Source organism: Telmatherina bonti (assembly GCF_933228915.1).
Source record: "Telmatherina bonti genome assembly, chromosome: 4".
Lineage (NCBI taxonomy): Eukaryota > Metazoa > Chordata > Actinopteri > Atheriniformes > Telmatherinidae > Telmatherina > Telmatherina bonti.
The window spans coordinates 20,316,330-20,343,660 of NC_136622.1; the positions used below are offsets into that span (position 1 = coordinate 20,316,330).

Here is a 27,331-nt window from a genome sequence, read left to right on the forward strand (position 1 = left end):
TTGTGGAATACGCCAAAATCGTGAAATCTGATTGGATAAAATTGGCAAGGACGAAAAGAGCCGCACCCACGTTCACGAGTTAGGTTCACAATCACAAATACACTAGCGCGTCACGTAGTGAACGTTTTTAGAGATAAATTTTAAAAATCTAATTTATTGTTGTTTTTAATACAAGTTCAGTGGCTCTGATAATTGATTGTGTGCCTCTCCAAGTTCACCCAAACATTATACTTACTTGCAACTGTTTACAAAAAGGATCCCCGGTGAGATGCTTTCTTTCTTTTAGCATGCTAACTTGCTATTCAGCTAACTGTGCTAGTTTTACTTATAGCTTCTACTATATGCGTGAGATTTTAGTATTTAAATTCGTCCAACTTTCCCACATGGTAACTGTATAGTGCTACCTTCAGTGATTTAGGCATACTTGTCAAAAAAAACAAAACAAAACAAAAAGAAAAAAAATCAAACAACCAATAGTATCTGTTGTTTACTGTAAGTTGTTCGTTTTCTTTTAGCGTTCTCTAAAGTTTGGAAACAGGATTTTATCAGAGTATGGCTTCTCGTGGGAAATCAGAAACGGGGAAATTGAGGCAGAATATGGAGGAGCAGCTTGACAGACTGATGCAACAGCTTCAGGATCTGGAGGAATGCAGGTGCAATACCAAAGGACAAATAACCTTAATGGAGTTCAACATGTTAGCCTTTATCTTTGCTTCTTATCAGTACATTGTTTGTTCTAGAGAGGAACTTGACGAGGAAGAGTATGAGGAAACAAAGAAAGAAACTCTGGAACAGCTGGCCGAATTCAATGACTCCCTAAAGAAGATCATGACAGGAGACATGACCCTGGTGGATGAACTTAGTGGCATGCAGCTGGTATGGATATTTGATCAATCGTGCTAATATCCGTATTGGTGGCCTGACTGTAAGAGATTAAAGAGACAGTAACCAAACTGGCTTGATTATTTGTAAAATGTTAAAAATGATATTTGTCTCATCAGGCAATCCAAGCTGCCATCAGCCAAGCATTCAAAACCCCAGAAGTGATCCGACTCTTTGCTAAAAAGCAGCCAGGACAGCTGAGAACCAGACTAGCAGAGGTTTGGACCAGGGTTTTTCTTCTATACTTGTCATGATATTAAAGCCAACTTGAATATTTTGTATTTTTGGCTTGTTCTAGCAAATCTTATGGATGTTTAATATATTAAAAACAAAAAAAGAAGAAAAGAAATGAGGTGTGGCCTTTGTGACATGCCATCACTTGAACTTGTGTCAAGTTCAAGTGATGACATGCAAGGAGGATGATTATTTTCACCATCTCCGTGCACTCCTGTTACAACTTCAAAGTTTACTTCTTAGTGTTTGTGTGTGAATTTCTATGCTTGACTGGTGTGTGGCATTCCGGGCAGATGGACCGAGATGTGATTGTGGGAAAACTGTCACGGGATGTGCACACGCAGCAGAAAATGGAAATCCTCACAGCCCTGAGGAAACTTGGAGAGAAGGTAAGGGAATCACACACAGTAAAGTTTATTTTAGGGACTTACAAATGATGACTCAAGCTCATGTGTCCAAATAACCTTTTCATGATGCACTGATTAATTTTAGTTGTGTAGTTACAGCCAAGTTGACAGACTATCTGTCTAAAAACTGCTGAAGGAAGTCTAACGTTGCAAACATTTTCCCACAGCTTACTACAGAGGATGAGACTTTTCTTACAGAAAATGCTACGGCTACTTTGAGCCAGTTTGAAAAAGTGACTGCAAACCTTGGTGAGAATAAAAGCTTTCTCTGAAATATTTTGTCATGCGTCTCTTCTACTGTTGTTCATATTTCCCTTTGTTTGCTTTATTTTCTCTTTCAGGGTCAGAAGACAAAATCCTGGCTTTAGCAAGCTCTGGTGTAAAAACCAAGGTATAGCAAGCTTACCAAAAATCTAATTTGTCATTGTTTATCTTTTAATTTTAGGGGAAAAAAATGTCACTTGATTACAATTTTGTATGTAATCAGCATACTTTTAGGTTTTCCTATAGATGCTAACACTTTTAAACAGTATTGTTTTATACCTGTGAATTTTGTAAAAGTGTTTTTATGTGTCCATATAAGTGTGAGATTGTATTGTGTTGGTACGAGCATGTGATCTGAAAAATATGAAAATATGCCCATGAATGTTGAGGATAGTGGAAGCTGCTCATGGAGGAATATTGTGATATGATTTGTGTTGTACTGTGTGGCTGTGTCTGGTTTTATACCTGAAAATTCATTGTTGTTGTGTGTAAGGTGATTTAGTGTAAGTTGGCTAGTTTTGAACTAAATTGTTTATTAATAACTCATTAAGACTTTGGATAAAATTACAGAAACTTCAGAAGAATCAGAACTCTCCCAAATCTGCAGTGCACAATGTCAGATGAAAGTATGTCAGTTGAAAATAACCCAAGCATTCAAGTGATTTCAGTCCTGAACAAGTGTATATTTTGTGGTATTAGTAGTTAACTTGAATATTCCCATTTTATGCCAACTTTTTAATTAAACTACATGTCAGAATGAAATATTGCTTTCTCTTCTATTACATTTATTTGACCATTTTAGTTAGTTTTAAGAGAAAAATTTTCATCTAAGGGGTTTTCATAGAGTAAAAGTTTAAATTACAAATTATTTAAGAAGTTGTTTTTTTTTTTCAGATCTTATGTCCGAAAAGTGGCATGCACATTTTTTATGTTTATGAATGGTTCAGTTTCACAAAGTATCAGCTCTTATTTGTGGTTTATTTAAAAGTGTAAATGATACAATATTTGACTAAAAATGAAAGGTTAGAGTAAAAACAAAACAAAAAAAAAACTTGACATTGTTTTTCTGCCATAAATGAAAAAAAAATGTAAAAAAAAAAACATGCAAACACAATCTTTAGTTTGACTAAAATTTAACTAAAATAAAAGTCCAGTTTTGATGGTTTGCCCTGTTAAAACCTTGCAGGAGGTCTGTATCAGTCTTTTTATGAGTCTCATGAGGTTATGATTTATTGTCTTTGGACTTTTAAATGCCAAGGAAGATTAGATTATTCCGCAATGAGCAATGCTGGCTTAATCTGATATTGTAAAGTGATCAGAGTCCAAATGTTCTAAGAAAGAGAGTTATTGTGATGGAATAAAAAGTCCTCCTACATCTGGTGGAAAACCAAACCTAAATGTCAAAAAATAAAAACTTAAAACGAGTGAGTGGAGCAACACAAGAAATACTTGAATCCAGTGGAATGCTTGATAGAGTTAACCAATTAATATCTTGTGCTCAGCTGACTGATTATGGAAAAGTTCTTATTTTAGGGGGCAAAGACTGCCCAGCTAGTTATTTAGTAAAGTGACATCTGCTTTTAATTCCTGCTAAAGAAAACCCAATGTGGGTATGAAATTGAACAGATCTGTACACATTTGATGACTGCCAATGGGTGTGTATGACATGCAAAGAAGACCAGAGAAGAAACTCCTCCTGAGCTGAAAGCTGTTTTTAGATATATTCAGTTAGTAGTATTACCACATAGATGGATGAAGTGGTGTGGTTTTTAACATCATATTTATGAAATTGTGTACTTCTATTATTTTACAGAGCCTCCTTGCACTCTTTGATCCTTGTCATTTTAAACTGCTTTAGTAGACACCCATTTATATTTACATCAAACTATTCAATTAGTTTGTCTAGCTTTTCAGAATCAAATGTCACAATGTTTACAGCAGCAGTCATGATCCTTAGCATGATGCTTTTTTTGTTGTGAATATAACAAATAAAATGTGTTCATTTGATTTGTTTAACGTGAAATTGTCCTTTTTTTGTATTTTTGAGCTTTGCAGGATTTTTTGTCACCACTAGGGGTCAGCCTTGCTCAACATTCACATACTGTTCCTGGACTGTTCTCACCAGCAGTGGTACATGTATACTGTATGTATACTGAGTTATAAGGGAAAGAAAACAGAAGACAGAGGTTACATCCCATCTCATCATCCTTTATTTTGTTTACGAGCAAGCATCAACTTCACCGCAATTCACCTTTCAATTGGTAGGAAAGTGAGTGCCGCTCCAACAAGCACAAAGGACGCATCTGACTGTTCGGAAAACATTGCCACCATCCTTAATGAGCATAGTTTTAAAAGAAACAAAAACAAATAAAAACAAAATCATTTCTGGAGTGTCATGAACTTGTGAAACGGACAATCTGAGGATCAGTAGTGTATCTCAGCTCCTTTCTTACCCATGTCTCACAACTCCACATGAAACGTACACAAAGTTGTGTCATGCAAAGTTGATTCCTCAGAGTGTTAATAAAGTATGGCTGCTTTTCACATACTTAGCTCAGGGGCTGAATCAAGAGCAAACAACCCACTAAACTGCAGATGCTGGCATCTCTGGAGAGTCTGTGTGCACGCATCGGTGACCCACAGACTTTTAAACAGTAGCTGGCATGAAGTGTTTGACATGATGAAATCGTGAGGATTTCAGAGCTGACAGGCTTATTGTAATCTAGTGAATTTCATGCTGCCCAAAAATAATTTCTCAACTATTCAGGCAATTGGACACCTATCAAAATCACCGTCCAGTGTACACATACAGGTCAGTTTGCAGTATGCCCACATATCCTGCCAAAGCAATTTAACATGTACTGTACATTTTTTAAAGGTGGATTCTGTCAATATGATTTAGTACAATATCTATAGAAGATACAATATGGATCTACTTCCTCTAAACATCAACAAGGACACATGACAACTACGTAAAATGTTTCACTTTTAATTAAACTAGTGGTGGACTACTAATTTGACCAACTGAGAGAAAATGGCTTCTCAGCTATGTAAAAATAAACCTAGCATTAAACAAATTAAAAAAAAAAGCCACAAGAAAAGAGTGGATACGTTTTTTTCTTTTTTTCTTTTCCGTTTTTGTTACACCTGCTAATTACACTATGATCGGCAAAAGGCACACCCATCTCAGCCGGCTCAGACCTGGCCCATGTTTTCACAAGTCTAAGTTATCACCAAAGGGAGACTGGTCACTTTTTTCCACCACAAACATAAAAAATGCCAAAACTTAATGATCACCTTTGTGAGAAGCTCTGTCTCCAAAAAGAGGCTAAAATGTACTCATAACATCCGTTTTGGCCTCTGAAAATATTTTTTACATGCAAAATATGAGAATCCCAACACCATCTTCTCTAATCCTGGTAATGCCACTTCTGCACACTGAAATGCCCCAAATCTGGTCTCAACTAATGGCGCTCTGATTTGGTGAAAGATATTTACAACAGTTATGAACAACAGTGTCTGAGAGGAGATAAGAGTCTGGACACATTTTCCCAATCAGTTGTATAAGCTTCATACTAATACCAGCAGGAAAATAAGTTTACCAAATGTAAACAAATATCTTAGAACAACTCTACAGTACAGTTCCATGTACAATAAAATCTAGTGGTAAACGGCAAAAAATATTTCCGTTCAAAGTTCAATCCAGATTCATCTTTAAAAAGTTTTCCTACATGTGCGGTTAAACCCTCTTATTATTTCAGATACGCATCTAACAATCTAATGGATTATTAGTTTATGATTAAATAGCCGTGTCATGAAATAAAAAAACGAAATTGCAAAAAGCAACCCTAATAAAACCTTTCATTTCAGTCCCCTCCCCAAAAGCAATGCCTGCAACAGCATTATTCAACCAGTTGCCACTAAACCTCAGTCTGTCATATATGATGCTCTTCCAGTCGTTGGAGAGGTTTTTCCTTCCTATTTCTGTCTGCGCAGCAGGTCTAGGAGAAAGGCTTCAAAGCTGCTGGGTGAATCTCTGCTTCTCCAAATGCACTAGCAGACATTTTAGTACCTTATATTGAAAGATTAACAGCCCTGCTGACCCGATGCTGTGAAGTAACACACACAATGTTGATTTGTACATTAGCATTTTTCTAGGTGTGATTACTTCAGAGACAATGAAAATCCCATCTGTACAACAGGGAGATTTACTGGGAATGAAATAACACAAACACCAGGAGTCAAGCATTGCCACCTGTGCACGCAAAGCAAAGCACATATGGAGCTGAAACCATCAAGCAGTCCTGCCTACGTAAGAAGAAAAAGAAAAAAAAATCAAAGAAGCAAAAGAACAAATTTCACTTGTTGCGGAAAATAAAAAAGACAAAATGGACACCACTTCGTCATGGAAACCTCCGCGTAACAGTCCTGGGTTTCTCATCATGAGGCAGATGTATTGTACAAGCAGGATGGAACAGCTTTTGCAGAAATTTAGCGACATGCTACGGCCCGTGTGACACACATTTTCTACATTACATACTGCGTCTTTTTAGATATTGGACCCTGTTGAGTGGGCCTTCACTAACACATTGACTAATTACATGGTTTCTTCATATTTACAACATCTTTAAAAAGCAACTTGTTTGTCTACATATAAGACTTCCCAAATGTCCTCATGCACTAAAACAAGGAAAATAAAAAGAGAAATTGCAGGTTACTTGTTAAAATTATGGTTCACTGTTAGCTATAATTGGAGAAAACTGAAGTCGAAGCTGTTTAAGAGTTAACAGGCAAACAAAGCTAAAAGCATCAGCTAAGAATGTACATCAGGGACAGAACACCATTTTCCTTCTGACGGCCTCGAGACGTCTGAGAACAACAAGTGCATGGTTGGCTTCCTTACACAGTTCAAAACAAATGTAGGCCAAGTTTCTCCTGGGAATTAGAATATAATAAATAATCAGTAAAAATCAGCAATCAGGTGATGACTACACTATAATGAGTACCACCACTAAGATAACAACTGGAAAGCCTTAACCTTATTATGCTGAAGGGATATTTTGCTCTTTTTTTTCTTCTTGTTTTTACATTATGGCTCCAAAACAAGAAACTGGAAGGAGGAGGAGGGAGGGGATGGGGGCATGAAGCAGTGAAAGTGAGCTGGTGATGTGTGTGTGTTTTAGAGCTTGTGTTGCGTGTTGTCGTTTTAGTAGGTGAGAGTGGAATCGTCCCACTCCAGCTGCTGCTGTCTGCTGGATCCCTGCTGGTCCTCTGGCTCCCCGCCCTCCTCATCCTCGCTGCTCTCTGACTCAGCGCTCGTGATGTCATCTTCCTCCTCCCCGTCCTCACTCTCCTCCTCCTCTTCCTCCTCTTCCTCACTGCTGTGCTGGTCCTCGTATGTCTGTAGTGGAGACAGCGAGAAGGAAGATGTCCTCAGTTTACTTCTCGATGTTACAGATGTGTTTGAACTGTGGCATGATCATCCACAGGACCTTTCTTGCAGGGTCCTGTGGATGTCTACCTCCTCCTGCTTCCCCTTCTCTCTCTCTCATCATCTGCCTGACAAACATAAAATTTCAGGCTGACCTAAATTCTATTTTTGGGATTCAGTGCTTCTGTAGGAATAATCCAGGCGTTGACCAGGAGAGATGACAAGCAGATGCTATAACAACCCTACATAACCGTGACAGTTGAACTGTAGGCTGCATTTGTTAGCAGTACTCAGATAACTTGCCATTTGTTGACTATCTGGGAGTGAATGTGACCATTTTGAAAGTTTTATTGTTCTTTAATTTATCCAGAGTTGTGTGTTTTATGTTGGATGAGGGCTGTGGCACACAGTGTTTTAATGTACATGTCTGGCAGTTCCTGATGAAATGAGCCTTGCTGCAGTAATAAAGCTTGATGATTTTTTTTTAATTTTTTTTTATTTCATGCTATTGAAAATTTCTTGTGCCAATTCAACCTTTATTACCATGGCAACAGTATTAACTGGCATTCATGTCCAATATGAAACCTTTTTAATGTGATTTCATACAGTGATACAGCTGAAGGGCATTACAAGTAAGTTTTAATACATTTGATTGGATCATAAACACCGAGATGAAAACATTGAGTTTCAATCCAGCTCATCCTTTCAGCTTGATAGGATCTGAGGTCCCTTGAAATAGAGTGCAATAGTAGAAAACACCTAAAATATGTCAGGAGCAGTCATTTATTCTGATTTGTCTAATTTTATTAGTTACATCTCATTAGCCTAGGTAAATTTTATATGAAAAACCCTGTTAAATGCATCAATATATTTTTCTTCCTTTTTTTTTAATATAAAAATCATTAACCTGTTCTCTCTTCCCTGCTTTTCACCACTTATCACTCAAGAACATGAAGCCCTGTTTAGACTATGACCTTGACAACACTGCACTGCCTGACTAGTGACAAAAATATATAGATATGACTTTTAATTTTTTTTTTAAAAAAAAGAGATAATATTACTTAAATATCTGTATCTTTCCCACTATCCCCTCCTCCCATTCCCCAGAGGAAGTGACAATTATTAGGACTCAGATAAGAACTAGGACGCAGTCAGGGCAACATAAGCTGATGAAAAGCTGTCTGGGCTGCAACTGAACCATGTGTTTTGGAGAAATAAAATTCTATTTGCAGCTTTTCACTGACTAATCACTATGAAAATCTCACTTATCTACCATTACTTTATTTAGATCTTTTGGTCTACCTCCATTGGGTTGACGGTGATAGTGAGGGCCGAGTCATCCCAGTCCATCTCGTTCTCCTTGCCGTTCTCCTGATCTCTCATGGTGCGTTGGTGTGCAGCCCGAATGCGGAACACGCCCAGGATGATCATAAACACCAGGAAGCTTACGCAGACCACAATGACAATTGTGGCAGCACTGGGAACCACTGCAAAGATATAAACACACCAAAAAATCAGAAAATGACCAGTTAGATCTGCACATAGTTTGAGCTGCAAATGAGAAATATTTGCAAATAAAAAGCTTTTTATTGTCTTCTGTTCCAAAAGGGCACTGAGACAATTAATGGCTTTAGTTTTACAGTGTGTCAATACTTAACTACACCTTTATTCTTTCAGCTCCCCCAGGTGCGTGTCTTTCTTTAAATCACCTTACTTGTTCCACACCATCTTGCTGTACTTTCTCCCTTATTACAAGGAAAAGGTCTCCCTGTGTGCTGGCAGGCTCAGTAAGCCTGTCAGCTTGGAAGATTACTGAGGCCGAAATATAAAAGGTTGTACTCAGAGCACCGCCTCTACAAATGTCACAGACCACGCTCAAGTGTAATCCCCTAAACTTGTGCCTATAAAAAAAAAAAAAAAAAAAAAAGATAACAAGTAGTGTTTCATGCATGTCCTAGTTCTGCTTAAGAGGCTGTAATGCATCTGTGACAATGCTTGCCATTTCAAAGTAAATATTTTCTACAGCAAAATTAAGCAGATTACTGGTTTGATTATGACATTTAATACTTGTACTAACAGATATTAAATAATATGTTGACCATGTAAAAAGCTGAATCCTTGTTCCATTAAGTTTGTATCATTTTTGACATGATTAGCTTTTTTTTTATTTTCATTTTTATTGGACATTGTTTTTTCTTTTTTCGGTACAGAACAGTAAACAACGAAAACAAACAAACAAAAAATTATATAAAAATAGGAAGAGTACCGTTGAAAAGTAAATACAAAAAGTAAAGACCATAGCACCATAAATTGTTATATAAAGTCTGATCTTATGGGTTTCACATGTTCCGCCCATTTTGACCAGATGTTGTAAAAAGAGTCTCTCTGGAATCTAAGGGTATGATTATTTATTTTTAAAAAAAAAAAATCAAACATGTATTTCAGAAAAACTATTTTATATCCTTTGCTTATTTCATTAAAACTTACACAAGTTTCACAACAAAATGGCAATATCAACTTTTTGCATACACATGACAATTATTTGACAGCCATGAAAAATTTGAGCTCATCTTGAATTTGAGGGCATCAACATGTCTCTTTTTGTTGTATTTATAGTTTCATCAGTTGGTGAAGGATCTGGACTGCAGGTATGACAGTTTAGCACACGGACTCCTGCTGTAGTGTGGGAAGCAGTAAGCTATGCAACACTGTTCCGTTGAAATAGGCAATTATGTCTGTAAAAGAAATCATCTGCATCTGGGTGGGACTAAACATTATTCTAAATCTGTATATCTTTCAGCACTGATGAGGACTGATCTTTCTAGTTGCTCCATAGGCATTAACACACCTCTATAAAAAGTCTGCATTAGAGATGCAGACTTTTAAAGTCTTTTTTTTTTTAAAGCCCAAGCCAGTTAGGCCCCATCTCCTCTTTGGTCAAAAGAATGTTGCATCAATCATTTCTAAAAAGAATTTTATTCGTCACCACAGAACATTTTTCCAATTTGTCTCAGTTCATTATGACCAGAAAGAATGGAAGCTTTTTGAATTATGTCTACATTTAACGCAGTGTTACTGTAAGGTCTAAAGATACAGGTCTCTTATGCTAATTTTTGTCTATGTTCCTGTTACACAGAACTGTTTTCATATTCCAGTAATTTTTTAATGATGCACTGGAGTGGATAAAATGCTAAAAGTCTTTATTCTCAAACAAAACCAGTTGTTTTTTTTGCTAACTTCTGATCATCTTATCTTTTACCTTTCATACTCTGCCCCTCTAAGGTGGTCTTTTTATAGCCAAACAAGTTGCTGACCCATTGCCATTTGATAAGTTGCTAAATGTTCCTCCATCTGTTTCTTTATGGTACCTCTTACTTTTTCAATATTTTTATTTTCCCTAATCCAAGTTATCTAAGACAAAAGATGTTAATAAAATGAGATTCTATCATATTTTTCCAACAAATCCAGAAGTTTTGTGTTCAAGAACAAAAACAAATGGCTCTAAAATGATTACACAACAGCCTGTAAGTAATACAGTTAGGTTTTTAAGTACTGGGCAAGCATTTTCTAGAAATGTCATTATTATGCACAACTATGCTATTATATCAAGAGATAATACCAGCAAATACAAGGAAAACACAGACTCTCTATCCCACATAAGACATTTCTAAATCATATGAGGTCACCTGCTCACATTAATCCTCTGCAAATAAGACTTATGTGCAGAGAAGTTTTAATAAAAAGATTTATTATAAAAACAACACAAAAGTTAAAAAAAACTCTGGTTTCTATGATAAAGGCTGTCAAAAACAAACCTTTTTTTGCATTTGAGCTCAAAATTTCCTCCCATTTCAAACTTTTCTTGTGTTTCAGTACCTGAGGCTTGATGCGCATTGACCAAGTTGTGACCAGACAGATCCACAGAGGCATGATGTACAGGGTTGATGAAGTTGGGCTGCACCATGGCGTTGGCATGCTCCACAGGATTGGCTGTGTGAATCACATTTACCTGGAGAGAATACAAACAGAAACCTTTCTGTGAATTGTCCCTATGAAAAGGAAAACACTATGAGTACCATCAGAACATGACCTGCAGTTCTGCTGTGTTAAAAGTATCACTGTGATGTGATGTAACAGCTCAGTCATACCTCAACCTTGAAGTCATTGCTGATGTAGCGACCATTGAGCTCAGAGCAAACTAGTTTGAATTTCCTGTCAAAGAGAGCCTCTGTGTGCCAGTTCTTGTAACGGATGAGGTGCAGGACCTGCTCATAATTGGCCATGGTGTTCACACCTAAAAAGCACAAGGAGGAACATGTGTAAAAACTAACTATCAGTTGTAACCATAAGGTGCTAAAAAGTCTGCCAAAAATTGCCATGACATGTTCAGTACAAATGATTTCACATTGTTATTTACGTAAAATTTATATCATCTTGTATAATGCAGTTATTTTCTGTAAACTTATTTCTATACAATCAAATTAATAAGATATCTGATGAGTGTAGTGTCTTTACCAGTGATAACAAGGCCCAGGTTAGATGAACTCATCTCTAAAGCACGCTGCTGCAGCTGAGACCTGTCCACCTCCAGGCTCTCATGCTCTCCATCGAGCTCGTCTCCTACCACAGAGACTTCGCATGTGTCCAAGTTGTGCATGATCTCCTCTGACACCACTGTCTCTTGGACTGAAAGAAACAATAATACAATTATTTAGATTATGGAGTTCAAATATGCTTGAATGTGATTGCAATGCACATTTTTATCCAAGAAAAAGGTGTAATTAATGTCACATTTTTATACCAAAATGTAGTTATACTATTATAAAATGTTTCCCATAGCTCTGTTTACTGAGAAAACTATCCCCAATGTTTCCGGTTTATACCCTGTATTACAGAGCTAATTGTTTATAAGTCAGAGCCGTGGACAAATGTTAGCACGCTCATTAGAGAGATTGATCACCTGGAAACCAAACAACAGGAGATGAGGGAAAGAGAAAACTCATAAGAAACATCAGGAAGAGTAATGTTTAAAACTAAACAGTACATGGAAACACAGCCAGGTTATTAGGACCATTGCTGCACAGTAAAAAATGGCCTTGTTTGCTCCAACAGATCTGGTTTAAATTCAATAGTTAAAGTAGATTTAGGTGTTTATTACTATGAAATGGCTATTTACCTCAGGTATTGCTATTGTACCACATACACACAAGCAGCTGTGATTGAGATCATAGTTTTGCTGACAGACAGTATAGTTTTGTTAGAAAATTCCTCCCAACGGAGGTTTATAAGGTTTTTAGTTTTACAGGAAATGTCTGTACAGTGTCAGTCCAGAGTTTGGACTTGAAAATAATTCAAAATGATGGCTCAATTGTTTACAAACCTTGAGCCAGTACCTTATATCAATTGTGGAAAAAACAAAGGGGACAGTTTATGAATACAAATATAATATTTTACTCTTTAGTTATAATATTTAAACATAATTCTCTCTTTTTATATCAGACAAATAAATATCTTTGGCACAAAGGGTATGCACTTTTTGATTCTTATGGAAGCTCCTTTTAAAAGACTCGTATTATCTGCTGAGGGATGCCCTTTTTGCTGATGATGTGAGGCGGGGCAGGCTAATGCAGGTAACAGAAACAGATCTCTCTAAGTCCTTTTGTCCATATGGTCTTGCTGTTCACCAGAGGACATTGTGTCTCACTGTATCTGTGTCAACCTCAGTGTAAGTCTATTGTGCCTCCTCTTCTTAATTCATTCAGAAACCAGACAGATGGCATGGCTGCTTGCTGACCACTCCCAGAAATAAACAACTTATCTCTTCTGTTTCTCCCTCCCTTTTGCTTTGTCTGTCCAATCCCCTCATCCCCCAGGCATAATCCTTCAAATTACCAGCTACTGTCCAGCTACACTGCAATCAGCTGTACCTTGACTGTTCCTGAAGGCACATTCAGCAAAGTTAATTAAATCAAAGCAAATCATGTAACATCCTACCAAGATTACTGGGACACTTCATCTGTACAACTCAAACATATGTGCAGACTGTGGTGTGAGTCACACACACACAAAAAAAAAACCCAGTAAAAATGTTTTGTTAGATGTTTTTGTTTCCTTTTACATTACAAGTGCAAGATAAATGTCCAGAATGCACTTTTTATTTTTTCTTTTACCTGTGGGGTCATCATCAGCTCCCTCTGCAGCTTCAGAGTCTGTGTCAGCCTCCACTTCACGGGTAATGGTGCTCACAATACGAAGCTCGGGGAAAAGTGTCACACCTTCCTGGCTCTCAAATTCAGCTGCGCTGCGGGCGAAGTGGTCAATGCCGCTGAGGCTGATCTTAGGCTCCTCCGGCTGCAGCACCATCACATAACCTTCAGCATCTGGCACCGATACGCAGGCATCCTCGTTGAAGCATCTAGGAAAGACAATCATTTACACCAAGAATTTTTCACTTTTGGTTTTCTAATGCTACACACTAGAGTTTCTTCTTTTTACTTTTCAAAACTAATGCAGCATTTTGAATGCACCCAACTTCAAAAAGCTGGAAATAAACATGTCGGAAAAATTAAACATACAAGAGTTACTACAGTATCCAAGCTTTCTAAGAATGTGAAAGAACAATCCTAATGATTTCAAGTGAAAGAAAAAACACATCTTATTCTTAATTCGAGAAAAACAAAGACTGATTTAGACACCAAGTCATCTGAGAGCATTTTAATACAAAAAAAATCATTATATACTCATGCAATAAATCAATAAATGTCACTGTGTTCTTTGTTGGCATTTTAGTGAGTATACTGAAGAAAAAAATTATCATACTGCTCTTTTATGTGTCTAAAGCACTATAACTCATATTTATTCTCTTTCCTATAGAAATGAAGTAAACCAGTGGTGTCCATCTCCGGTACTGAAGAGCCACAATCCTGCAGATTTTCTCCAACACACCTGACTCAAATGACTCATTGTGCATAACTTAATTGGCTGTTGGATCCATTTAGGAAGCCAGATGAGTTGGAACAGGAATACATGGAGAACCTGCAGGACAGCGGGCCTTGAGGACCAACTGTGGACACCCCTGAAGTAAACGCATGACCCCCTACTTTACCACAACAAACCATCCTTTCAGACAAAACAGTGTGTCTATAAAACTGACAGAACTGCAGTTTGGGTGGTAGGACAGACGGAGCAGGTGAAAGTTCTTAGTCTCTGCTACATACTTGACAGTGGTGGTGATGCGAAGGTGCCGGATGCCAGGAGTCGGGAATTGGCGGGAGTTCAAGTAGGAAATGTGCTGCATGACTTTGTCAAAAGCATCTATGTCATCACCTTCAACGGTCAGAGAGGACTGGTTGGGGTTGAACTCAACCTGACGGGAGAAAATAAGGTGATGTTTGTGTGATTTAATGTGTTTAATTGTGTGATGAAATACATCTGCCATCAGGAGTAAGCAAATTTTTTCCCATGCCCAAAGCTCCACTTTTCAGACATCAAAAAATATTGAATCACTTTTCTATTTCATCAAAGTTCACAGATAAACCTGTTAAAGCATCTAATGATAGCAGCCATATTTTTAGACATAGCCAGACTTAAGCCTGCTAAATACTCTGTGAGAAGTGAGAGCATTTCAGCTGCACAGAGTTTTTCTCATGGGGCTCGGAGAAGTACTGTAATGGGTTGGACTGTTGAGGAAGGCCTGGTTAATGTAGAAGAGCATGTAGTGGAAAGTTGTCGAGACCACATTTTGGTGATGTGGGGTTGAATGAATAGTTTTAATAAACAGCTGATGGAAGTGGTGAGAAAGTATGAAAACATATACGACACGTGGCGTTTAAAGACACGGACCCAGTCGTGTGTAGAACCCTGCCCAGACACGGATGAAGTTTGCAATGGCGTCCTGTAGGCTTGAGAACAAAGTCTTTGCTTCTTGTATGTGACAAACTTTAGGCATTTTACTCTCACCTTGACAGCTGAAGCCACCTCTTCAGGCAGCTGTACGTCCAGTCCTTCTTTGCAAGTGTACAGACAGTCGATCACCTTCTTGTTCTCCAGCTTGCCGGAGCGGATGATCAGCCCTGCAAGATTCCCTCGGAAAAACTGAGCCATTCGAGCATTTCCGCCTTGTTATGTCAGGACAGGGATGAAGAGAAGAAAATAGAAACAAAAACACAATAAGATTTACTCGAGTGTGCATTGTCTCGATTTCAACTTTATAGGGATGACAATTCAAGCATGCTGTCTCAGTGAGCAAAGCCGGCATGAATAGAGTTCATGCAAGTTAGTATGTGTTCCCTTACAAGGCCTGATGCCCTGAGTTTAAGACAGGTGAATGATATATGAGCTTATGCACGCCTTCAGCACATGCAACATTCACATTAATAGGATGAATTGCTGCCTTACCATGGAAAAGAAATGACAACACACAAAATGAAACTCAAAGAAATGATAATCTGAAATCTCCCTTTACAAAACAACAAAAGAATGCACCAAAATAATCTATATTACAAAACTTTATATTTGTAGTTGAAAAACCTTCTCATATCTTTGTGCTATGGATTAATGAGCATATATTGACATCCATGTAGGGTCAGTGTCAAATTCTTCGCCTCAAGCTCATACAGTTTTCCAGAGACGTGTTTCTTATGTGATATGGAGGAGCTACAGCCTCTAACTCTGAGGATGAAATCTTAAAAACAAAGCCACTGTGGACAAAAAGCTGCAGCCAGGTCAGAGTTTTTGGTGCTCATTATGTTTCCAATTATGTTTATTTGTTTATCATTTGAAATAAAAAGTAAAACCTCTTGGCTGCTTCAGTGTGAAAAGTAAACAAATGAAAAATTAATCAAACCAAAAAATATAAAAACTAAGGTGCAACACATCACACCAATTAAAAAAAGCCTTTCAAGCTGCAAAGAGCATAAAAAAAAGAAAAACTAAAAGTCTTTTTTTTTTTATCTAGAATGTTTAAGGCTCATTCTAGTCACAATGGTATGATGATGCAGTTAGCATGATGGAGTATTGTGGACACATGGACATATATCTAAGGGAGCAAGGGAAAGAGTTGAGCAACCTGAGGTGGGCTCAGGGACTGTCTCAGTGTCATTGTCATGTCCTGAAATTTCTGTAAAGGATGGAAACGAGAGAGCAAGGAGAGAAAGGAAGGAAGGTTGAGGAACTGCAGGAGAGACTCAGGTGCTACATTTGAGGTCATGCTGCATCATTACAGAATTCAAGAAACAGTCAAAAGCTCTGTCTCACCATAAGTAATCTCTAGCAAAGAAATATCAAGTGGAATTTAAATACATTTTATTATATAACAATCCGAGGGAGAAAATCAGCTGCACAAAAGAGGAACTGAATTTTTTCCATACTAAATATCCACTTTAGACTGAATCAATGTACACGTGTTTTCATATAACAGACACAAGAAAAGACTTTAAATTTTACCTTGCCAACAGGCCCCAATGGTAAGCTGAGTTTCCAGCTTGGAGGCATGCAGAGGGTAGTCTTCTGTAACAAGGAACGGCTCAAAGGTTGTCCCATCCACAAACAGAGAAACGGTGGGAAACTCCACATTGAGGACATAGTGATGCCACTCCTTGTCACACACCTGTAAAGGGACACAACAGAGAAAAGGAGAGGCCGAAATGAGAAGTTTACTCCTTGACAAGAACTGCAGTCACAAGTTATCTATCTGAACTTGAACTAAAGTTTGGTAGCAGAAGCAGCTGACCTGGTCGAGTTTCCAGTGAAACTCTGCTGGTTTGTAGTTCTCAGCCTCTGATGGATCCTGGCGTAGGAGAAAGATAAGCCTGCAGTTGTGGACGTAGAGGGAGTAGTGGTGTCTGTTCATATCTGCAGAGAAAAAAAGGAGAAGAAAATTAGATGAAAAAAAAAACAATTTTATCTGGTCTCTAAAACTGTAACATTTACCAAGATTCATATTCGTTTTATTAAATGTAATAACTATCATTTCTACAGAAACAGCAAAACTATAAACACCAACCAGCACATACAACGAGAATAAAGGAGAATTTTCTATGTATTAATGTAAGAGGACCTTAAAGTACTTACAAACCCAAGTTACACATGCACAATTAAAAAAAAACAAACAAACATACGGTACACATTTTTTCTGAAATATAGTCTAGGATTCTAATGTTCCCTTGTTTAGAGATATAAAGATGTTTAGTAAAAACCAGTTCACAAGTGATTCCTATTTTCATACATTAATGATTTTTTTATTACTGACTGGGAATGCAGCCACAGCTTATCCTAGTGAAGTTACCAGAAGAAAACCCTTGCTTATATGTATCCTGATTGATAAATGAAAACAATATTTAATGTGTTCACTGGAGCATAAAATGTGGATGGTTAGTTTCCCAGAATGTGAGGCCATGAATGTGAGAGTGATGTTTCTGTGAAGCCGACTGAATGGAGGTCATGACTAGTGTGCCGAGATCACGGGTATGGGAGCATCCTGTCCGGGGCACAGCCGTTCTGATGTAATCCTTATTATATAAGCTGCTATGCTGAAGCTGATGAACTGCCGCCCTCTCACTGACCACACCAAAGACTTCACAGTCAATAAGACCAAGGAGCTAGTGACTACACATGGAATTTACAACCACTAACAGAAAAGTACAGGACAGGAAGCACCTAGCACAGAAAATATAAAAGGAAGTGTGTTTCCATGTGTTAGCAAATGATTATAATCAGAAGTTAAAAAGCTTTTCTTTTCTTTCTTTTTTTAAATCAGAGGCATATTTATTGACACCATATGTGCAGCAGTAATGAGTGTGTTTTGCTGTAAGAACTTATCACGGGTTTGACCTCTTCAGTACACACCAAACATTTTCATATGACACTTTTGAGATAAACTGGGTATGCTTTATTTTAAAGTTAGTACACTTGGGCTCTGCAGTAGGCCGTGCTTTCATTTGGTATTAGTGGATTTGTTTATTTAACTGATTTGTTTTATTTAACATTGCTGAAATAATCAACCATGTCAGGAAATCTGAAACGCAAACTGAACAATTTTTTTTTGTTACAGTCATCTCTATACCGTTTTTTTTAATGATAAGTGCTCATTTTAAAGACATGCATTTTAAGTGCCTGTTTCTATGAATCGGAGAATTACGAGGAGACTTTACCCAACTTGAGAGCCAGTACCTGTTTTGTCAGATTTGCAGAGGATGGTCTCTTTCTCATGGGCCCCAGGGCCGTGCCTCATCCACACTGAGACGGTGAAAGGCTCCTTTAGGCTGGTGCTCACCAAACCATCAGGAACTTTGATGGCCTGAGTGCCATTGAACTCAAACACCTGGTCGCTGTCATGTCCATTATCGGTGGGTAGACCTACAGTCCAGTTGGCGGAGCTGCTAGGAGCAGGAAGGAGCTCCACGGTGCCAGAGCTGGCTCCTAAAGAACAAAAATAGTTCAAAACACTTATGAGAAGTGTTATTTATCCAGAAGTGAATTCACTTTCTGCTGAACACTTCCGTACCACATAGCTTGTGCAGCGACTTCTCAGAGTAGGTATCACGGTCGCAGCCTTTCCCAATGTGGTTGGTTTCCAGTTCAATAGTGGCTCGGATAGAGGTGATTGGCTCGTCACAGGTCTCCAAGTGCACATTGGGGAAAAGAGCCAGGCTACCTGTGCCAGGCTCGTATTCAATCCTCTTATTGAAGCCTAAAATAAAATAGGAAGAAAGAAAAGGATAAAAACATGTTTTTCAGAAGAGCACTTACAAGATGAATGGTAAACACAAGGCTTGCTAATAGTAACAACACATTATGAAGGATTTTTTCCCCCCAACTGTGATAAAAGCCTTAAAATCTAAAGGAGTTATATAATCCTTCTGACAAAGGTAGCCTGCCGGTCTGGACCTCATCCGTCGGTCTCCTTTGTACTAAACAGACACACCTAAACAAGCTGGCTACAGCATGAAGAGGGGAGCTTTGATACCTTGCCAGCTGGGTTTGCAGGTGGGTTTGACACTGATCTTGACCAGCACGTCCTCAGAGGCTCGGTTCTTCCCACAGTCGTAGGCTGTCACGGTCAACTTGTACATGTGCTCTTTGCCATAACTCAGTTTCTCTGTATTCTTGATGAAGCCTGAGTAATGAAAAAAATAAATAAATAAAGAGAGAATCTGAGTATCTGCACCAGTATAATATAGGAACAAATGTTCAAATTAAAATTGCGACAGGTATGAAAAAGCTTCACCGTGGGGTTATTTATATGAAACACAAAAAAATTTGTTTGTTGGATTTCCATTTCTTATATATTCTTCCAGAACTTGTTATACTGGTAACATGTCTAGGGAGCTTCTAGTAAGATAGCATCTGGGATAGATTCCAGCGGCTACTCCTAACCGCAACCCAATCCCTACCCCTGAAATGGATTGCTGACAATGGATGGATGAATATGTTATTATGTTGAGAAACACACAAAGATAAATCCTAGCGTCCTTTACAAATCACTGAATAACTTTGTTGACATTTCTAGAAGGCTGACATTGTCTTGCAAACCAACAGGTTGTGGTGAATTCTAAATGAGACTTGCAGCATCATTGTTTGCATAGATCAATAGACAACATGATCTGTGTCAATACAATCCAGGCCCTTTGGTACGAGCTGCAGTCTTTTTTCCGTCAGGCGGAGAAACAAGGACATGCTGTGAAGGTCCTTACCGTCCTTATCAATAGTGAATGGCACATCTGGGGTCACGATCTCATAGTTGCAAATTTGGCTGAACTGGAATGAACAGTCGGCGTCTACAGCCTCCACCTTCAGGATGCTGTCGTATTTCTTCCCTTCGATAACAGTGGCCTTGTAGGTCTTCTCCTTGAACACTGGTGAATACTCATTGATGTCGTTCACTTGGATGTGGACGGTCGCTCTAAGAAGGAGAAAACACCATCAGGACTATGTCAGCTGGTTATTCATTAAGTTCATTAGCAAAAGTACATTTTTAAACATCAACACATCGTGCCCTATTTAATTATGATAATGAGACTGTATAAGCTACAGCAGTCCTCGGTTACGAACGAGTTCCTTTCCTACCTCTGCAACATAACCTGAAGTTCCGCACAAGTTGGATTTTTATCCTTAAATACCCCATATTGCCCCATTGATCACTAAATAACTATCTACTAATATTGTACATTGAAATGATACTTTTGTGACTATTCTCTGAATGATTAACTACTGGCAATTTTACACTTGTACGTCGGGAAAAAAAATTATTGTGCACTGTTGCTTTGTGTTTTGTGTTCCCAACAATACTTATTGTTAAAGACATGCCTAGCCTTTATACTTATTTGACCCGATTAGATTTTAGTTATTACTCATCCCAAATAGCCAAAACAAAATAAAATTACTGACAACATCGAAGCTCAGGTCTCTAAGTTAGAATAAACTGTAGTAAGGGACGAATAAACATGATGTCACACAGGCTGGAAAGTAGTTCATTCCTTGCCTGGATTTGAAAGCTGTTATCCCGTATTATCTGTGTTACTGGAACATAGATGCAAAATCACTGGAAGCAAGTCAAGCACCTCTCCACAGCATCTCGTATGTTTATATTTTCTGTGTTGTTGCTAAAAAGCTCATTTACTCATTTACATACTCATTTCAGGCATTCAAAGCCCGAATTGCAAATAAATCTAATTAGCAGTGGAAATAAAGATTCCAGTCACTGGAATTTAATCTAACAATTATTTTCAATATTAATCTTTTAGTTTATAGAATATCAGATGATAGTGGAAAAATTCTGTTCCAATTTTCGACAGTTCAAAGTGAATCTAGTGTATTTGTTTATAAATTGTAAATAGTATCATCATAATACTCAATTCTTAATCACTGGACTTACTTGTGGGATTTCTTCATGTTGGCACCATCAGGACCTTCCCCGCAGTCATAGGCTTGGATGGTAAATGTGTGCTCCTTCTGTAGCTCGCAGTCCAGCTTATCTTTGGCCCTGATAACCCCCTCCCCAGTGGACTTGTCTAGGACCACTGCTTCAAAGGGGACATTCTGCCCGTGGATCCTGAAGCCACAAATCTCACCTGAACACGTTGAAAGTCAAGAGAATTTGCTCAGAATAACATGAAAGAGCTGTTTAAAATGATTCAAACAAAATTACGCTTTGAACCAAAAAAGGAATACATTCAAGCAAAAATAAATTAATCAATATCAGCCACATATTTTGGGAGCCAAGGAGTTGTAGACTGAGGTGCATGGTGTCTGTGGAGAAAGCCAAAACGCATATGGGTGAGTAGTTGTGGTGTGGGATACTTGGTGTCGGTGCATCTAAACAAGCCACTTGAAAACATTGCATCCATTCATGCAGGCCGGAACAGAAAAAATGTGGACAGGCATTTCACAGGAGTACTCCATATATATTTCAAATCAAAGTCATGAAACCAAGATCAGAAAGTAAGTACACAAAGCACAGCATTAAAATAAGGATCATTACGTTACAACTTATATTATGAGAAACAATATTTAGTCTTGTGAGAAATAATATTCAACAGAAAAGATCAATAAAAATTTAATTGTTAACAATAGATAGAACTGTGATAAAGTAATACGGCACTAATTCAGCCATCAAAACACCAAAAATCTGTGAAAAAAAATTGAACCTCATCCAACACCTCCTATAATAGTTTTTGAACAATTGAAGAAAGTCTTCCTGTGTAATTTTGCCCGCCTCTCACCCAAAACTACTGCAAAATGAATCCAAAGAAAATCATGAAATCATAGAGTACAGTAACATTATTCAAACAAAAGCACTGGATGAGAACTGGGGTTAGAAATATCAGCTTGCTTGACATCCACATCAAATGAGAACTGCAGCCATGCTAATGGTAGAAATTAGTGGCAGAGAATTAACTCAAGAGAGATCCACTGAGGCAAAGATGAAAGAACGAAAACTTTGCAGCAAAGAGAGTTTGCATTAGTTAACAATCTCAGCAATCTCATTTGAAGTCTACAGGAGTGACTGTAACTGCTTAGATGTTTTACAGGTCAGATGATGATCATGCTGGTGAGTTAAGATGCTCGTATTTACAGGACATTTTAGCTTAAAGTTTCAAATTTAGGCTCCAATCACATCATGATTATTGAGAGGCTAGAGGAACTGTTATGCAGGCTTTTAGATTTCATTTCATTAATACACTGCATTATTCTTATGTGTTTTAAAAGAAAAGTACAAGAAAAAGTAGCAACAAAATGACTGAACTCCTGTTTTTAAGCAACTTTGTTTCCTGGTGACAGCTGATAAACTGTTAGGGTCTGCAAACTGCAATGGATGTCTCATGCACAGATATTTCTAAGAACAGTCAGCCCCACATCACACTTTTCATCCAGCTGTTGGAACTCCAAAAAATCCAAGGTGAGAAAAAACAGAAGGTTGAGAAAACCAAATGGGAAAATTACAGAGCATGGCAGGAGTTTCTGTGTCAAAGTGTGGATGCCGATTTGCATTAGTGGGTTAATAATAACAACTAAGCACAAGGCAAAGAAAAAGCCCAAGATCACCTTCTTCAGTGAGGGTCACCTCAAAACTCTCTACAAGGAGGAAAGAGAAGATAAACCCAGATGAGAGTTAGAGGCTCATAGAAAGACACAGAGAACAGAAAGAGACAGTAGCTTTACAAAATCACCATTAGAAAAGCTCACAAACAGAAGGTGTTGGGCCAGTTAAAAAAGGAAATGAATCCTTCAGTTTCATTAAAGTCTAGAAATACTAAAGTGTCAATATCACATCACGACATCAGCATCTTCAAGTTCCAATCAGTCAATAAAACCTTGCCTTCTAGGTATAGGTGTAGGATCGTCCTTTAAGAGCTTAATGTCCACATTTTGTGGATGATGTATTCACATTGTCGAATCGAACTGAAACAAATCGAATTTGGGATCTTTTGCTTCCTTAATTTTAAAATCGAATTGAATTTTTTTTTTTAATTTAATTTTTTTTTTTAAATCTTTTTTTTCTTTTTCAAATAAATAAAATTAATCTACGATGAAATTTTTGTCATTTTTATTGTTTTTTTTTATCTTTTTACTTGTCTTCTTGGGCATTATAACAGCAGAATGATGATCTGGCTACTGTGTTGTTTTTTCCTAACTAAAATCATGAAAAATGACGAGCAAAAAAAAAAAAGTTTTACACACTTTTTTTGTTTTTAATCTACAAAAATCAGCAATATCGAAGAATTCTCAGAATTGCAATTTAAATCAAATCGGCACCCAAAAAAATCGGAATAGAATTGGGACAAAAGCATATCGTCACAGCCCTAATATATATTAAAAAAATACATACTATAAACCAACAAATTGACAGCTTTTCTGCTCAGTAGTCTTTTTTATAACTCTTTCACAGACTCAGGAAACACTTCATTTTCACCTTTTCCACATTCAGGAATAGATTTTACATTAAGAAGGACAAGTATGCTACAGCTAAGACATGGATTTCACATAGCAGGGTGCAGTTAAGGCCGATCATGCAGAAGGAATTATAGCCCTATGGTCATGGCATCTCTAATGATCAGCTGACACCAGACATTTAGGTATTCCTGAGCTTTTCATTAGCCTTACGGGCTTCTCTGCAATGATCACATCAGTCATTGCAATGACATATTAATATTTGTCTTGACCTGCAGTGGGAATCTAAATGCTAATGCTGAATATAAATACAGTGAATAATATTCTAAATGTTCGCACACACGTGAAGCAACGGTTAACCGAAACAAGGATATTTGCCTGATCTATTATTCCACTGGAGGGTAAAATTCCTGCTTTGTGTCGCTCTGTTGTGTTAGAGCACATTCACCCATGAACACTGTGCTCATTTTTAAAGAGCTTTGGTTTCAAACTCATAAGCTCCAATCAGCCTAACTGAAATTACTACAGATTCACACACACACACCAAAAAATACACTTTCACAAAAAGCCCCATATTTGCACTAACTTACGCAGTACCTCCTCGTCTATGGTAAAGATTCACCTGTTCACACTGAACTGGCTAAACTGGCTTCTGATTGGACCTCTGAACGGCCTGTGGGTCAGCTTAACAGTGAACCCTCTTAGTTGCCACAGATGGACCAACTGCAGTGAATCTGGCATGACAGGGAAGCTCACCCCTGCTGCCACGTGAAGCCAGACTGCTCGCTCTGCCTGCAGAGAGAGCAAGTTCACAGGGACACGCAGTCCATTTGCAAACCAGCTCATCAAAAGGGGAGGCCCAGCTGAAAGAAGTGGAAGCACCAAGCTTCGTATTCAGTGCTAATTCACTGTGAAAGGAGACAAACATCGCACAGAGAATGGTCATATTATTCAATTCCTGGTCCTTTTGTTGAGACTGTCCACCCTAAAAACTACAACGCTGAGCAGCTTTGAAAAGTTCAAACTAAATTTTATGAAAAATGTCACATTAAGCCTCCTTCTCTAGTCAACATGTGGATTTATAAACTTTGAATCAGGTGTACAGATCTGAGGTTAAAGTTGTCATAGACAGTGCGGTGAGGGTACTGTCTGTAAAGAGTTGCAGAGAGAAAAAAAAAAAGGAATCTCTCAACTCATGTGATGTGAAATGGTTGGAAATCATTTCCAGTGTGGTAGTGCTTTGAATCCGGGCCAAAGTCAATCCCGGCGTGATTAAAAACCCCCAGAGCTAATGCGGCATTCGTTCATAAAGCACTCTAATTGTGCCTTTGCACTGGGAAAAAAAAAAAAACTTGAAAAAGTATTTTGATCTGATTATCAAAAGGGCCAGTCTGGAGGATATGGCAGCCAGCTGTCTTTCAGAATGAAAGGCAAGTAATAAAAATTTAATGATCAGAACGCCTTTGAGTTACACACATGTGCTACCAGAAGTTCAAATGTAAATGAAGAAATAAAGAAAAATTCTGCAGGTCATGCTCTCTTTGTAGCCAAGTCATTGGCCATTAGATATGTAAAAAATACTACAATACATAAATAGATTGCAGATATAACCTTCATTACACATAGAATTAAGAGTTATACATAATAAAATGCCCTGCAGGGAGCGAGTCCTTCATATATTAACTATGACGCACTCGTGACTTCAAAGACTGGTGCTCAGAATAGATTAGACGAGTCTGCTTCCATGTTAAATACAGCTGTCCTTGTATTTCATTTTGTAACAATAATGAATTCAGCTCTTGCATAATTTATTAGCAAACAGATCTCATGCCTTTAAAAGTACACATCAATGTCTTCGAAACATCTGGGAAAAAGCTTATAGATGTAGAGTAATAAGCATGCTTTATCACTCACTCCGTGGTGAAAATTAAAGAACAGTGTTAAGATCCCTGAAGGAGCAGCATCAAATGTTCTCTCTCACCTGCATAGCGTAAAGGAGCATCTTTGTCCAGTGCAATGAGAGGAGGGTCCAGAAGAACTTTGTCGTCGTTTTCTGTCACGATCCCGTGATACGTTGTCTCGATCCATGGTTTGTGCTTATTGACTGTGTGAAACAGAGAAAACAGAGAATAAGTTACTTTATCACAAAAAAATCTCTTGTGGCATCAATATCTTTAAACTCTAAGACAAAATATCTTAATGACAGCAACTTTGCATCAATGACGCTACCAGTCACTAGCAGTTTGCATGTCTTAATTTTGTGCTTGTAGTTTTTTTTTTTTTTTTAATATGCGTTTGCTCATACTGCTAGTTTGACTTTTATCTCATCCCTTCCCCCCATGCAGTGTAAATACATTTTTAATGAGGCTTGGGATGCTTTTAATGCTATATTTAGAAGCACTGCAGAAAATGAAGGGATCACCTACAGCAGCAGCAGCCAACCAAGACTCGATAAGGACTGAGAGTATACATCACCGCAGACGGAAGTAAAACTATTTTCCAAGTCAAATCTACCATGTTACCTCATTATTCAAAAATTTTAATAAATGATTTCAAAACGACAGCAATTTCTACAGCTGTAAAATTGTAAGAGAGTTTTTACAGCTGCGATGAGTGCGTTATTTACAGTTTGGCTTTGACTCTCCACCAGCATTGGGCAGCAGGAGCTGAGCTCTTTGTGCCCATTGGCCTAGGAAGTATCCCGACAGCAGACAGGACTTTGCTGTTGGAATGTAGCTGTTAGCAGCAGAAAATGCTGCAATGAGTGACACATTTGGGGCAGCTCAGAAAACAGTATTGATACAAGACACAAGTGGCTCTCTTACAGCAAATATGCACTTTCCTGGCATTCCTGTGCTACTGATCTGCAAAACATGATGCAATCTGTGGCTGACAGCACACTGTGGGGAACATATACACTGAGTGTGGTAACTATACCACACACACACATACACAAAAAAAATAAATCTAGTCTGTAACCCTCTGACATTGTTTTGAATTTTAGTTGATCACATGAGGAAATTATGACTCTGTGTATGACCTGTTAACAACAGTTTGCAACACCTCTGTTTTTTGTCTTGTCTGTTTTTATTTACAAAACAAGATGAGGTTCCCTTAAGCCATTGTTGCTCTTTGTTCGTAACTCAGAAGCTCAATAAGCAATGTTAACATTCTGGTTAATCAAATATGAACTGACCATTCACTAAAGCTAACGCATACTAACTATAACCTGCTGCAATATTCACCATAAGAATCAATGGCAGGAAATCACTGGCCACAGTGCAATAATGTTGTCAACATTAATGTCACAGTGGCAACTGTGGGAAAGTGTGCAGTGACATAATCTATATTTAACAAGGTTATGTTTCAGTCATGTAAAGCACATAATCAATTCATGCTAGGTGCTAAAATGGCAACTTTCTTTTAGATTAATTGAAACATATCCAACATCTGATTTATTCCAGTGAAGGGAGGTAAATTTTGATTTACTATAAATCTGTCTGATGAAAGTGCAGCAAAGCCAATATAGGCTTTTCTGAAGTGATAATATAAAAAAACTTGTCTCAACATTGAGTTTTACCAACACAGCTAAGCTTTTGCTACTAAGCAAAAACCTGGTAACAGCTTGATTTGTAGCTTTAAGAGTAATTTTGTCATTAGACTACCAAAGGGATAATTTTATTCAACTTGGTTTTACATATACATATATATATACATATATATA

The 27,331-nt window shown here is 37.8% G+C and overlaps 2 protein-coding genes across 2 annotated transcripts in view; one reads left to right on the plus strand and one right to left on the minus strand.

Moving 5' to 3' along the window:
- The first annotated feature begins 98 nt into the window (after positions 1-98).
- On the plus strand, positions 99-3,725 carry lzic (leucine zipper and CTNNBIP1 domain containing). Its single transcript, XM_079238871.1, has 7 exons — positions 99-263; positions 516-653; positions 741-876; positions 1,002-1,100; positions 1,410-1,505; positions 1,691-1,772; positions 1,865-3,725. Exons 2-7 carry the CDS (start codon positions 553-555, stop codon positions 1,918-1,920), a joined length of 570 nt encoding a protein of 189 aa, XP_079094997.1. The 5' UTR covers positions 99-263; positions 516-552; the 3' UTR covers positions 1,921-3,725.
- Positions 3,726-3,986: 261 nt separating this feature from the next.
- Positions 3,987-27,331, minus strand: part of clstn1 (calsyntenin 1) — a gene marked incomplete at its 5' end in the record, with an annotated part of 24,222 nt that continues 877 nt past the window's right edge. The window contains 19 exons of the mRNA XM_079238483.1: positions 3,987-7,188; positions 8,521-8,705; positions 11,095-11,227; positions 11,367-11,512; positions 11,734-11,904; positions 13,389-13,633; positions 14,436-14,584; positions 15,178-15,335; positions 16,286-16,336; positions 16,663-16,825; positions 16,949-17,070; positions 18,388-18,636; positions 18,722-18,907; positions 19,184-19,333; positions 19,911-20,119; positions 21,092-21,287; positions 22,762-22,791; positions 25,589-25,711; positions 26,234-26,362. Of these exons, the coding sequence (XP_079094609.1) occupies positions 6,994-7,188; positions 8,521-8,705; positions 11,095-11,227; positions 11,367-11,512; positions 11,734-11,904; positions 13,389-13,633; positions 14,436-14,584; positions 15,178-15,335; positions 16,286-16,336; positions 16,663-16,825; positions 16,949-17,070; positions 18,388-18,636; positions 18,722-18,907; positions 19,184-19,333; positions 19,911-20,119; positions 21,092-21,287; positions 22,762-22,791; positions 25,589-25,711; positions 26,234-26,362 (2,990 nt within the window). The 3' untranslated portion in view covers positions 3,987-6,993. The remainder of the gene's footprint in view (positions 7,189-8,520; positions 8,706-11,094; positions 11,228-11,366; positions 11,513-11,733; positions 11,905-13,388; positions 13,634-14,435; positions 14,585-15,177; positions 15,336-16,285; positions 16,337-16,662; positions 16,826-16,948; positions 17,071-18,387; positions 18,637-18,721; positions 18,908-19,183; positions 19,334-19,910; positions 20,120-21,091; positions 21,288-22,761; positions 22,792-25,588; positions 25,712-26,233; positions 26,363-27,331) is intronic.

What these genes read in the sequence shown, in the direction of transcription:
- lzic (XM_079238871.1), top strand. Translation starts at nt 553, where the DNA reads ATGGCTTCTCGTGGGAAATCAGAAACGGGGAAATTGAGGCAGAATATG. An exon ending in AACTTAGTGGCATGCAGCTG is followed by an intron (nt 877 to 1,001) that starts GTATGGATATTT and finishes TTGTCTCATCAG; the next exon opens with GCAATCCAAGCTGCCATCAG. An exon ending in TGAGGAAACTTGGAGAGAAG is followed by an intron (nt 1,506 to 1,690) that starts GTAAGGGAATCA and finishes ATTTTCCCACAG; the next exon opens with CTTACTACAGAGGATGAGAC.